We start from the raw sequence: 12,337 nt of genomic DNA, 5'->3' as shown, positions 1-12,337 counted from the left end.
ATTACCTCCTGACCTGTTTACATCCTCTGTTTCCAGAAACAAACTGTGTGTGTGTGTGTGTGTGTGTGTGTGTGTGTGTGTGTGTGTGTGTGTGTGTACGCTTGTGTGTGTACGCTTGTGTGTGTACGCTTGTGTGTGTGTGTGTGTGTGTGTGTGTGTGTGTGTGTATGTGTGTGTATACAATGTTGTTCAACCCCAATGTCAGATGTTAATGATGGGAAGAGGATGTAAGGGGGAGGACAGGAGGTGGATGTACTAAAATAAACGTTTCCTAGACAACACTTCATATTCTGCTTGTGTACCTTCTTAACTCCATTTCATCCCAAACACACAAACACCTGATATCATCTCGCATTTACAAAAACTGTGTAGATGTGGTGAGATGAGTCAAGGTGATTTGAGATGAGATGTAGTGAGATGTGGTGTGGTGAGATGAGTTGAGGTCATTTGAGATGAGATGTAGTGTGCTGAGATGAGTTAAGGTAATTTGAGATGAGTTGAGGTAATTTGAGATGAGATGTGGTGAGATGTGGTGTGGTGAGATGAGTTGAGGTCATTTAAGATGTGGTGTGGTGAGATGAGTTTGAGGTAAGTTGAGATGTAGTGTGGTGAGATGAGTTGAGTTGAGGTCATTTGAGATGTGGTGTGGTGAGAAGTTGAGGTAATTTGAGATGTAGTGTGGTGAGATGAGTTGAGGTCATTTAAGATGTGGTGAGATGAGTTGAGGTAATTTGAGATGAGATGTGGTGTGGTGAGATTAGTTGAGGTAATTTGAGATGTGGTGTGGTGAGATGAGTTGAGGTAATTTGAGATGAGATGTGGTGAGATGAGTTGAGGTAATTTGAGATGAGATGTGGTGTGGTGAGATGAGTTGAGGTAATTTGAGATGAGATGTGGTGTGGTGAGATAAGTTTGAGGTAATTTGAGATGAGATGTGGTGTGGTGAGATGAGTTGAGTTGAGGTAATTTGAGATGTGGTGTGGTGAGATGAGTTGAGGTAATTTGAGATGAGATGTAGTGTGCTGAGATGAGTTGAGGTGATTTGAGATGATATATGGTGAGATGAGTTAAGGTAATTTGAGATGAGATGTGGTGTGGTGAGAAGTTAAAGTAATTTGAGATGAGATGTGGTGTGGTGAGATGAGTTTAGGTAATTTGAGATGAGGTGTGGTGAGATGAGTTGAGGTAATTTGAGATGAGATGTGGTGTGGTGAGATGAGTTGAGGTAATTTGAGATATGGTGTGGTGAGATGAGTTGATGTAATTTGAGATGAGATGTGGTGAGATGTGTTGAGGTAATTTGAGATGAGATGTGGTGTGGTGAGATGAGTTGAGGTCATTTAAGATGTGGTGTGGTGAGATGAGTTTGAGGTCATTTGAGATAGTGTGGTGAGATGAGTTGAGGTCATTTGAGATGTGGTGTGGTGAGATGAGTTGAGGTAATTTGAGATGAGATGTGGTGTGCTGAGATGAGTTGAGGTAATTTGAGATGAGATATGGTGAGATGAGTTAAGGTAATTTGAGATGAGATGTAGTGTGGTGTGGTGAGATGAGCTGAGGTCATTTGAGATGTAGTGTGGTGAGATGAGTTGAGGTAATTTGAGATGAGATGTGGTGTGGTGAGATTAGCTGAGGTAATTTGAGATGAGATGTAGTGTGCTGAGATGAGTTGAGGTCATTTGAGATGAGATATGGTGAGATGAGTTAAGGTAATTTGAGATGAGATGTAGTGTGGTGAGATAAGTTGAGGTCATTTGAGATGTAGTGTGGTGAGATGAGTTGAGGTAATTTGAGATGTGGTGTGGTGAGATTAGTTGAGGTAATTTGAGATGAGATATGGTGAGATGAGTTAAGGTAATTTGAGATGAGATGTAGTGTGGTGAGATGAGTTGAGGTCATTTGAGATGTAGTGTGGTAAGATGAGTTGAGGTAATTTGAGATATGTGGTGTGGTGAGATTAGTTGAGGTAATTTGAGATGAGATGTAGTGAGGTGTGGTGAGATGAGCTGAGGTCATTTGAGATGTGGTGTGGTGAGATGAGTTGAGGTAATTTGAGATGAGATGTGGTGTGGTGAGATTAGCTGAGGTAATTTGAGATGAGATGTAGTGAGGTGTGGTGAGATGAGTTGAGGTAAATTAAGATGTGGTGTGGTGAGATGAGTTGAGGTAATTTGAGATGAGATGTGGTGTGGTGAGATTAGCTGAGGTAATTTGAGATGAGATGTAGTGAGGTGTGGTGAGATGAGTTGAGGTAAATTAAGATGTGGTGTGGTGAGATGAGTTAAGGTAATTTAAGATGAGATGTGGTGTGGTGAGATCAGCTGAGGTAATTTGAGATGAGATGTGGTGAGATGAGATGAGTTCCGGAGTTGTTGAAACTCGGGGATGAATCTCAGCTGTGCCACTGGAGTTTCCTGCTGCAGGCATTAGGGACGTACTGTGCAGGTGTGTGCTTTATGTGGAGCCGTGAGGAGTTCGTGCAATTTCGTTATGGTCATATTGTGGGGAGACAGAAGAGCTGAGACGGAGACAGAAGAGCTGAGACGGAGTTCGGCTGCTGTTGCTCTTTAACTTCACTTCTCCACGCGTGACTTGTCTATAGCCTGCTAGCGTTCGCTTTATCTGTACTATTATCAGAAGAATAAGTGAATAAAGTTCTGCTCTCAGCATGAACACACGGCGGACAGGGTAAAGAACACGTATCTGTTATTTGTGTGAGTTCCGGGAGGCTGTAAATAACTGCCCCGGAGCAGAGGAGCAAAAGTTTGGGAGCCTTCTTTCCACTAGCAGTTAGCTTAGCGTTAGTTTGTCCTTTCAGGTTTCCGGGCCAGGCTGAGGGGTTTTCTCCTCGCCCCCCTGTGAGTCTGAAACACAGAAGAATCCGGATAAAGATGAAGATGTTGGAGAGATTAATGAGAAATAAAGCCGCCCAGGACGGCGGGGAGAATCCGCACTGCTGCTCGGACTCCAGCTAAGCTAACGCAATCACAGCATGCTAGTCACTCATGCTAGCGAGTGTTCAGGAGTGTAACCGAGTTCTTATCAGAACCTGAACTTTCCTTTCTTTATTTACCGACAAATACCGGTGTGTAAAAGCAGGGTTTTGGGTAAAAGTGTGTTTTGGGGGTAAAACAATGCAGCTGTGGAGTGTGTGTGTGTTTCTGGTGTGGACCTGGTCTAGGAGCGGTGCAGAGAGTGAGTACCTTCACACACACACACACACACACACACACTGTTTATTTTTATTTTTAAACCGTGTAAATGAAATGATTGTCTCACACACTCACACTGTCAAACCTGATTTACATTTAAAACTCTAACACCAACTTCAGATTATTATTATTTACAGCTGTGTGTGTGTGTGTGTGTGTGTGTGTGTGTGTGTGTGTAAAACTATGTAAATGTTCTCATGTATAGTTCATTACATGAAATTGTTAAGAGATGGTTATATTATGTTTTATGGTGTGGGAGAGGGTTTTATTGTGTGGGTTTTATGGTGGGGGAGAGGGTTTTATTGTGTGGGTTTTATGGTGTGGGTTTTATTGTGTGGGAGTGGGTTTTATTGTGTGGGTTTTATGGTGTGGGTTTTATTGTGTGGGAGTGGGTTTTATTGTGTGGGAGCGGGTTTTATTGTGTGGGTTTTATGGTGGGGGAGAGGGTTTTATTGTGTGGGTTTTATGGTGGGGGAGAGGGTTTTATTGTGTGGGTTTTATGGTGGGGGAGGGTTTTATTGTGTGGGTTTTATGGTGTGGGTTTTATTGTGTGGGAGTGGGTTTTATTGTGTGGGAGCGGGTTTTATTGTGTGGGTTTTATGGTGGGGGAGAGGGTTTTATTGTGTGGGTTTTATGGTGGGGGAGAGGGTTTTATTGTGTGGGTTTTATGGTGTGGGTTTTATTGTGTGGGAGTGGGTTTTATTGTGTGGGAGCGGGTTTTATTGTGTGGGTTTTATGGTGTGGGAGAGGGTTTTATGGTGTGGGAGTGGGTTTTATTGTGTGGGAGTGGGTTTTATTGTGTGGGAGTGGGTTTTATTGTGTGGGTTTTATGGTGTGGGAGTGGGTTTTATGGTGTGGGAGAGGGTTTTATTGTGTGGGTTTTATGGTGGGGGAGAGGGTTTTATTGTGTGGGTTTTATGGTGGGGGAGAGGGTTTTATTGTGTGGGTTTTATGGTGGGGGAGAGGGTTTTATTGTGTGGGTTTTATGGTGGGGGAGAGGGTTTTATTGTGTGGGTTTTATGGTGTGGGAGAGGGTTTTATTGTGTGGGTTTTATGGTGTGGGAGAGGGTTTTATGGTGTGGGAGAGGGTTTTATGGTGTGGGAGAGGGTTTTATGGTGTGGGAGTGGGTTTTATTGTGTGGGTTTTATGGTGTGGGAGTGGGTTTTATTGTGTGGGAGTGGGTTTTATTGTGTGGGTTTTATGGTGTGGGAGTGGGTTTTATGGTGTGGGAGAGGGTTTTATGGTGTGGGTTTTATGGTGTGGGAGAGGGTTTTATGGTGTGGGTTTTATGGTGTGGGAGAGGGTTTTATGGTGTGGGTTTTATGGTGGGGGAGAGGGTTTTATTGTGTGGGTTTTATGGTGGGGGAGAGGGTTTTATGGTGTGGGTTTTATGGTGTGGGAGTGGGTTTTATGGTGTGGGAGTGGGTTTTATTGTGTGGGTTTTATGGTGTGGGAGTGGGTTTTATGGTGTGGGAGAGGGTTTTATGGTGTGGGAGTGGGTTTTATGGTGTGGGAGTGGGTTTTATGGTGTGGGAGAGGGTTTTATGGTGTGGGAGTGGGTTTTATGGTGTGGGAGTGGGTTTTATTGTGTGGGTTTTATGGTGTGGGAGTGGGTTTTATTGTGTGGGTTTTATGGTGTGGGAGTGGGTTTTATGGTGTGGGAGAGGGTTTTATTGTGTGGGTTTTATGGTGGGGGAGAGGGTTTTATTGTGTGGGTTTTATGGTGTGGGAGAGGGTTTTATTGTGTGGGTTTTATGGTGTGGGAGAGGGTTTTATGGTGTGGGAGAGGGTTTTATGGTGTGGGAGTGGGTTTTATTGTGTGGGTTTTATGGTGTGGGAGTGGGTTTTATTGTGTGGGTTTTATGGTGTGGGAGTGGGTTTTATGGTGTGGGAGAGGGTTTTATGGTGTGGGTTTTATGGTGTGGGAGAGGGTTTTATGGTGTGGGTTTTATGGTGTGGGAGAGGGTTTTATGGTGTGGGTTTTATGGTGGGGGAGAGGGTTTTATTGTGTGGGTTTTATGGTGGGGGAGAGGGTTTTATGGTGTGGGTTTTATGGTGTGGGAGTGGGTTTTATGGTGTGGGAGTGGGTTTTATTGTGTGGGAGTGGGTTTTATTGTGTGGGTTTTATGGTGTGGGAGTGGGTTTTATGGTGTGGGAGAGGGTTTTATGGTGTGGGAGAGGGTTTTATGGTGTGGGAGTGGGTTTTATGGTGTGGGAGTGGGTTTTATTGTGTGGGTTTTATGGTGTGGGAGTGGGTTTTATTGTGTGGGTTTTATGGTGTGGGAGTGGGTTTTATGGTGTGGGAGAGGGTTTTATGGTGTGGGTTTTATGGTGGGGGAGAGGGTTTTATGGTGGGGGAGAGGGTTTTATTGTGTGGGTTTTATGGTGTGGGAGTGGGTTTTATTGTGTGGGAGTGGGTTTTATTGTGTGGGAGTGGGTTTTATTGTGTGGGTTTTATGGTGTGGGAGTGGGTTTTATGGTGTGGGTTTTATGGTGTGGGAGTGGGTTTTATGGTGTGGGTTTTATGGTGTGGGAGTGGGTTTTATGGTGTGGGAGAGGGTTTTATGGTGTGGGTTTTATGGTGGGGGAGAGGGTTTTATGGTGGGGGAGAGGGTTTTATTGTGTGGGTTTTATGGTGTGGGAGTGGGTTTTATTGTGTGGGTTTTATGGTGTGGGAGTGGGTTTTATTGTGTGGGTTTTATGGTGTGGGAGTGGGTTTTATGGTGTGGGAGTGGGTTTTATGGTGTGGGAGTGGGTTTTATGGTGTGGGAGTGGGTTTTATGGTGTGGGAGTGGGTTTTATGGTGTGGGAGTGGGTTTTATGGTGTGGGTTTTATGGTGTGGGAGTGGGTTTTATTGTGTGGGTTTTATTGTGTGGGAGTGGGTTTTATTGTGTGGGTTTTATGGTGTGGGAGTGGGTTTTATGGTGTGGGAGAGGGTTTTATGGTGTGGGTTTTATGGTGTGGGAGAGGGTTTTATGGTGTGGGAGTGGGTTTTATTGTGTGGGTTTTATGGTGTGGGAGTGGGTTTTATGGTGTGGGAGTGGGTTTTATTGTGTGGGTTTTATGGTGTGGGAGTGGGTTTTATGGAGTGGGTTTTATGGTGTGTGTGTGTGTGTGTGTGTGTGTGTGTGTTGTATTTCTGGCATAAGGACGGTGTGTGTTTTCTAAATTTGTTGTCCTCAGTTTGTGGGAGTAAGGACATCAGGAACAACGTGATGAACCTGCACTCCTTGGAGAACTGCACAGTGATTGAGGGTCACCTAAAGATCCTACTGATGTTCCACATGAGAGCAGAGGACTTTCGAGGTCTGAGCTTCCCCAAACTGACTGTGGTGACGGATTACCTGCTGCTGTTTCGTGTGTATGGTCTGGAGAGCCTGAGCGACCTGTTCCCCAATCTCACCGTCATTCGAGGAAACAATCTGTTCTTCAACTACGCCCTGGTCATCTTTGAGATGCTGCAGCTGAAGGAGATCGGACTGCACAGTCTGATGAACATCACTCGTGGCGCCGTGCGGCTGGAGAAGAACCCTGACCTCTGTTACCTCTCCACGCTCGACTGGTCTCAGGTCCTCGACTCTGTGGAAGACAACTACATCATAGCCAATAAGAACGAGGGAGAGTGTGGAGACGTGTGTCCCGGCATGGCCAAGGGCAAGACCACCTGTCCTCAGACCACCATCAACGGCCAGTTCGGGGCTCGCTGCTGGACACAACGCCACTGCCAAAGGAGTGAGTACTTACTTTGTGTACACTGCATGCCAAAAGTATTGGGACACCCGACTTTCCCAGCAGTATGTGGCACACAATTATATTGGACGTCTTTTGGATCGACTTTTCCCCTCACTTGAACTAGGAGACTCGAACCTGTTCCAGCATGACAGAGTTCCTGTGCTCAAAGCCAGTTCCATGAAGATCTGCTTTTAATGCAGGTTAGAGTGGAAAATCTCTTGCTGTAGAGCCTGCACCCTGCAATCCAGGCCACCTCACCTCACCTATGTCAGTACCTGACTCTACTAACACCCTTATAGCTGAATGAATCTCCACAAAATTTAGTGGAACATCTTCCCAGAACAGTGGAGTTTATTGTAACAGCACATGTGGAATAGGATGTTCAAAAAGATTCATATACCAAGCTTGTGGTCAGGTGTCCACATACTTTTGACTGTACAGTGTATAATCTCTGCAATTGTGCTGTGAGTAGTTGAGCTGTAGAAGTATTGATAAGTTTGTGTAGTTTGTATAGTTTGTGTTTATTAGATAAGTCAGGGTGCGTTAGTCATGTGTTCACACACGGCTTCTGTCCACAGCAGAACTAAAAGTGTTCTTAGAACCAGGACTCCTGAAGTTCCTGAGTTTCATAAAGAAGTTCTTGAGGAAAACGTGCCTAATAGTTTCCTGTAAAATGTGCACACACACACACACACACACACACACACACCACACACAGAGAGACAATTGGTTCTGAATGATTTCCTGCTATTGTCTGGTCTTTTCCTGTTCGGAGGTCATGCAGTAAAAAAAGAACATAAACACATCAGTAACAACTTTACTGCACGCACACACACACACGCATGCACACACACACACACACACACACACACACACACGATTAAGGATGTCTGTTTGTACAGCGAGACCCTGACCTGTATTAACACACAGTGGCTAAATTGTAATTGTGTACACTGTCTTGTATACATCCTTTATGTTGTTGTGGTTGCTGGGTGTGTGTTACTTATTTGTTTGAGTGGTTTTTGTTCTCTTTGACTTTACCTCTTTCCCCACCTTTGTCCCGCCCCCTGTAGTGTGTCCGTCAGTGTGTAAGGCGAGGGTGTGTACAGTGGAGGGTCAGTGCTGTCACTCGGAGTGTTTGGGAGGGTGTATGAAGCCGGAATCTGCAGCCCAGTGTGTGGCGTGTCGTCACTTCCTGCATGCGGGAGTGTGTGTAGAGACCTGCCCCTCTGGCTTCCTCTCCTTTAAGGAGTGGCGGTGTGTGAGCCCCGCCTACTGCAACGCTCTGCACACACAGTGCTCTCACAACACACAGGGCCAGGACTGCATTACCTACGTCATCCACCAGGGGGCGTGTGTTCCTGAGTGTCCTTCAGGGTACACCATCAACTCCACAACGTGAGTGTAACACACACACACACGCACGCACGCACACGCACACACACACACACAGGGTACACCATCAACTCCACAACATGAGTGTAACACACACACACACACACACACACAGGGTACACCATCAACTCCACAACGTGAGTGTAACACACACACACAGAGTACACAATTGACTTCACATGAGTTTTACACACACACACACACACACAGAGTACAGACAGAGGAATGGAGATGACGGAGAGACAGAAAGTGGGAGAAAAGAGACGGACAGACAGAAGAAGAAGCAGGGAAACATCTTCATGCTGTTTTGGTTGTGTGACTTAGATGCTGTGATATACAAATCTGATTATCCGTGTGTGTGTGTGTGTGTGTGTGTGTGTGTAGCCTGACGTGTACGCCGTGTGCAGGAATGTGTCCTAAAGTGTGTGTGGGAGAGAAGACGGTGGACTCTGTGACTGCGGCTCAGGCACTGCGGGGCTGCACACTGCTGAACGGCAGCCTCATCATCAACATCCGGGGAGGAAGTAAACACTGCAACAACCACCACAACATCAACAACCACCACAACATCAACAACCACCACAACATCAACAACCACCACAACATCAACAACCATCAAAACAACATCCACAACCATCAAAACAACATCCACAACCATAACAACTACCCACAAGAATAATAATCATGCAGTGTGTGAAGTGTATTAGTGTTTTGTTCTACAGCTTCCACACACACACACACACACACACACACACACACACACATAAAAAGTTCAAGGCTTCTAACCCTCACCTGCTCAATTATGTCACTCAGTAAAAGGGCTTCTGCTAAATACTGTAGATGACTTGCACTATACTAACTGTGTGTGTGTGTGTGTGTGTGTGTGTTAGATAATATCGCTTCAGAACTGGAAGCTAACCTGGGTCAGTTGGAGGAGATCACAGGGTACCTGATGGTGCGTCGCTCTTATGCTCTCGTATCTCTGGCGTTCCTCAGAAAGCTCAGCCTGATCCGCGGAGAGACACAGGAACGAGGGTAGGACCGAGTGTTCTGATTTTCTGAAAGCAGAGAGGGTGTGGTGACCATGCAGTAGCACAAGAACACTAAGTGGAATCTATTAAAGCAGTTTTATTATTAGTACTGTTCTTTCTCTCTCTCTCTCTCTTTAAAAGGAATTATTCCTTCTTCGCTCTGGACAATCAGAACCTGCGGCAGCTGTGGGACTGGTCAAAACACAACCTCAGCATCCTGCATGGCCGCATGTTCTTCCACCACAACTCCAAACTGTGTCTGAGTGAGATCCGCAGGATGGAGGAGGTGACCGGGACGAGAGAGAGAACGCCCAGGAACGACATCGGCTTAAAGACCAACGGAGACCAGGCGTCCTGTAAGACACACACACACACACACACACACACACACACACACACACAGAGTAAATGTTTTTCATTATAAATACGTGTGTCACCCCCCAGGTGAGTACCGGGTGTTGAAGTTCACGTCCATCAGGACTGCTGCAGATAAGATCATTATAAAGTGGGAGCCGTTCTGGCCGCCGGACTTCAGGGACCTGCTGGGCTTCATGGTTCTCTATAAAGAAGCGTAAGTGCTGTAATTCATCTTCAGCTTTTAATGTTTCCTCTTCAGCTCTGTGCAGGTCTGAGCTGTGACACTGCTTTACCAGCTCACATATACACACACTGTATCAGACTGGTCTCGGTGTGGAATACTGGTTCTGAGTTCTGTAATGAGTGTAGCTTGAAGTTTTCACTGAATTCTCATGTAATGCGACGTTACATACAACAGCTGAGATAATAATGTTGAGATATACGTTACCATGCTGTAAGTAATATAGTTCAGATGTTACCATGACAACAACCACCTGTTGTCTGGATGTGTGTGTGTGTAGGTTCCACACACCACCACTCTGTAATCAGTTCCCTTTTAATGTAACAGCAGGTTATCGCCCCCTTGTGGTCACTTGAACCCATGACCTTGGCAGTGAATTCAGTATGACTGCTGGGAGGTTTTTTTTTTAATACAGCAGTTCTATAAACAAGAACATGTCTGACAGTTTGGTCAAATATTCAGTGTATTTTCACTGTAGATCCTTAAGAAGCCATGTTCACTATATAACTCACAAACTACCTCACATTGATTTATGTTACTGAATAAAGTGCTGTAGGTAAAAAATATAGTCTTTTTTAACTTTTCATCTTCATCTGATGAGCTGTTGGGGTTTAAATCAAAAGCTCCATTGATGAGTACCACGTGAGCTGATAATAACTCTGCTGTAGTACCAGTTTTACAGGGGTGCTGTGATAAAGTGTGTGTGTGTGCGTGTGTGTGCGTGTGCAGTCCGTACAGGAATGTGACAGAGTTTGACGGGCGGGATGCGTGCGGCTCTAACAGCTGGGTAATTGCAGATGTGGATCCTCCTCAGCGCTCGGGTGATGGGCGTCAGCAGGAGCCTGGGTTCCTCATCGTGGCCTTAAAGCCCTGGACTGAGTACGCCGTCATGGTTAAAGCCCAGCTCTCCACCTCTGATGACCACCACATCCAGGGGGCGAAGAGCCGTATCATCTACATCCGCACCAACGCTACCAGTTAGCAATTAGCATAGCGCTAACATGACTTCAATAATAACACTCTAATTATCTACACACTTATTCAGTCTGTCCTTCTGTTTAATATTTCAGAGCCATCTGTGCCACTGGATCCAATCTCCTCCTCCAACTCATCCTCTCAAATCATCCTGAAGTGGAAACCTCCCAACGACCCCAACGGCAACATCACATACTACGTTGTGTCCTGCCTACAGCAGCCTGAGGCCAGCGAGCTCTACAAGTTTGACTACTGCCAGCAAGGTGTGTGTGTGTGTGTGTGCACCCTTAATGGGGTTTGAAAATAACACCTCTTAAAATAACCACTCTTAAGTAATAGATGTGTGTGTGTGTGTGTGTAGGTATGAAGCTTCCGTCTCGAGTCCCCACACTGGTGGACAGTAAGGACGGACAGAAGTGGAATCAGACGGAGGACTCGGGTCTGGGTGAACTCTGCTGTCCATGTCCTAAAACTGAAAAACAGCTGAAGAAAGAGGCAGAGGAGAGAGAGTACCGCAAAACCTTTGAGAATTACCTACACAACGAGATCTTTCGCATCAGGTACTAAACACGCACTCACCTGGGCATCTACACTCACACGTCTGTGATCATCCATATATCTACACACTCATCTGTGCTCATATATACCTTCACTAACACCCCCCACACACACGTCACACACCTTTGCTTATATATACACACCTCTGTACGCTGGTTAGTATCATCTTTCCTCACACACACACCTTTTTATTTCTCTTTAGTGGTGTAGAACGGGCAGTCTCAGAAGTAAAGACTGTCAATCAAGCAAGCTCATTAAAATATTAACACCCCCCCCCCCCCACACACACACACACACACACAAACACGCAAACAAATTTAATTAGTGCATAATTGGAGTTTCTGTCTCTCTCTCTCTCTCTCTCTCTCTCTCTCTCTCTCTCTCTCTCTCTCTCTCTCTCTCCCCCCAGACCATCACGTCACCGCAGAGCCCTTGTGGGTGTGGCCAACAGCACAGTGTCCATTTTCCTGACCACACCCACTCCCCTGCCTAGTCAGGAGGCGGAGTCAAATAAGTTGATTCAGTTTGTGTATAGTAAGGAATCAACAGTGATCTCCAACCTGAAACACTTCACCAGCTACCAGATTGAGATTCAAGCCTGCAACAACCAGCCAGAAGACCCTGAGCGCTGCAGCATGGCCTCCTACGTCAGCGCTCGCACCATGCCCGAGGGTACACACACACACACACACACACACACACACACACACACACACACACACACACACACACCCTAATTCCTCCACAGTCAGTGTACATCATTTTCAAACTTTATGATGTTCCAGAATTTGCATTATTTTATAACGTGTGTGTGTGTGTGTGTGTGTGTGTGTG

General features: G+C 45.7%; 2 protein-coding genes across 3 annotated transcripts in view; one reads left to right on the top strand and one right to left on the bottom strand.

Moving 5' to 3' along the window:
- Positions 1 to 12,337, bottom strand: part of myadmb (myeloid associated differentiation marker b) — a 99,827-nt gene that overhangs the window by 46,247 nt on the left and 41,243 nt on the right. The gene's annotated exons all lie outside the window — the stretch shown is intronic.
- Positions 2,293 to 12,337, top strand: part of insra (insulin receptor a) — a 16,896-nt gene continuing 6,851 nt past the window's right edge. For both annotated transcript variants that reach the window (XM_083540907.1, XM_083540906.1), the window contains exons 1-11: positions 2,293 to 3,195; positions 6,398 to 6,946; positions 8,020 to 8,344; positions 8,726 to 8,865; positions 9,232 to 9,376; positions 9,514 to 9,728; positions 9,817 to 9,943; positions 10,700 to 10,947; positions 11,041 to 11,208; positions 11,307 to 11,505; positions 11,913 to 12,175. In XM_083540907.1, the coding sequence (XP_083397033.1) occupies positions 3,135 to 3,195; positions 6,398 to 6,946; positions 8,020 to 8,344; positions 8,726 to 8,865; positions 9,232 to 9,376; positions 9,514 to 9,728; positions 9,817 to 9,943; positions 10,700 to 10,947; positions 11,041 to 11,208; positions 11,307 to 11,505; positions 11,913 to 12,175 (2,440 nt within the window). In that variant the 5' untranslated portion in view covers positions 2,293 to 3,134. The remainder of the gene's footprint in view (positions 3,196 to 6,397; positions 6,947 to 8,019; positions 8,345 to 8,725; positions 8,866 to 9,231; positions 9,377 to 9,513; positions 9,729 to 9,816; positions 9,944 to 10,699; positions 10,948 to 11,040; positions 11,209 to 11,306; positions 11,506 to 11,912; positions 12,176 to 12,337) is intronic.

Source organism: Silurus aristotelis (genome assembly GCF_946808225.1).
Source record: "Silurus aristotelis genome assembly, chromosome: 5".
Lineage (NCBI taxonomy): Eukaryota > Metazoa > Chordata > Actinopteri > Siluriformes > Siluridae > Silurus > Silurus aristotelis.
Note: the sequence above shows the minus strand (reverse complement) of the source record. Positions and strands in the feature narration are given on the sequence as shown.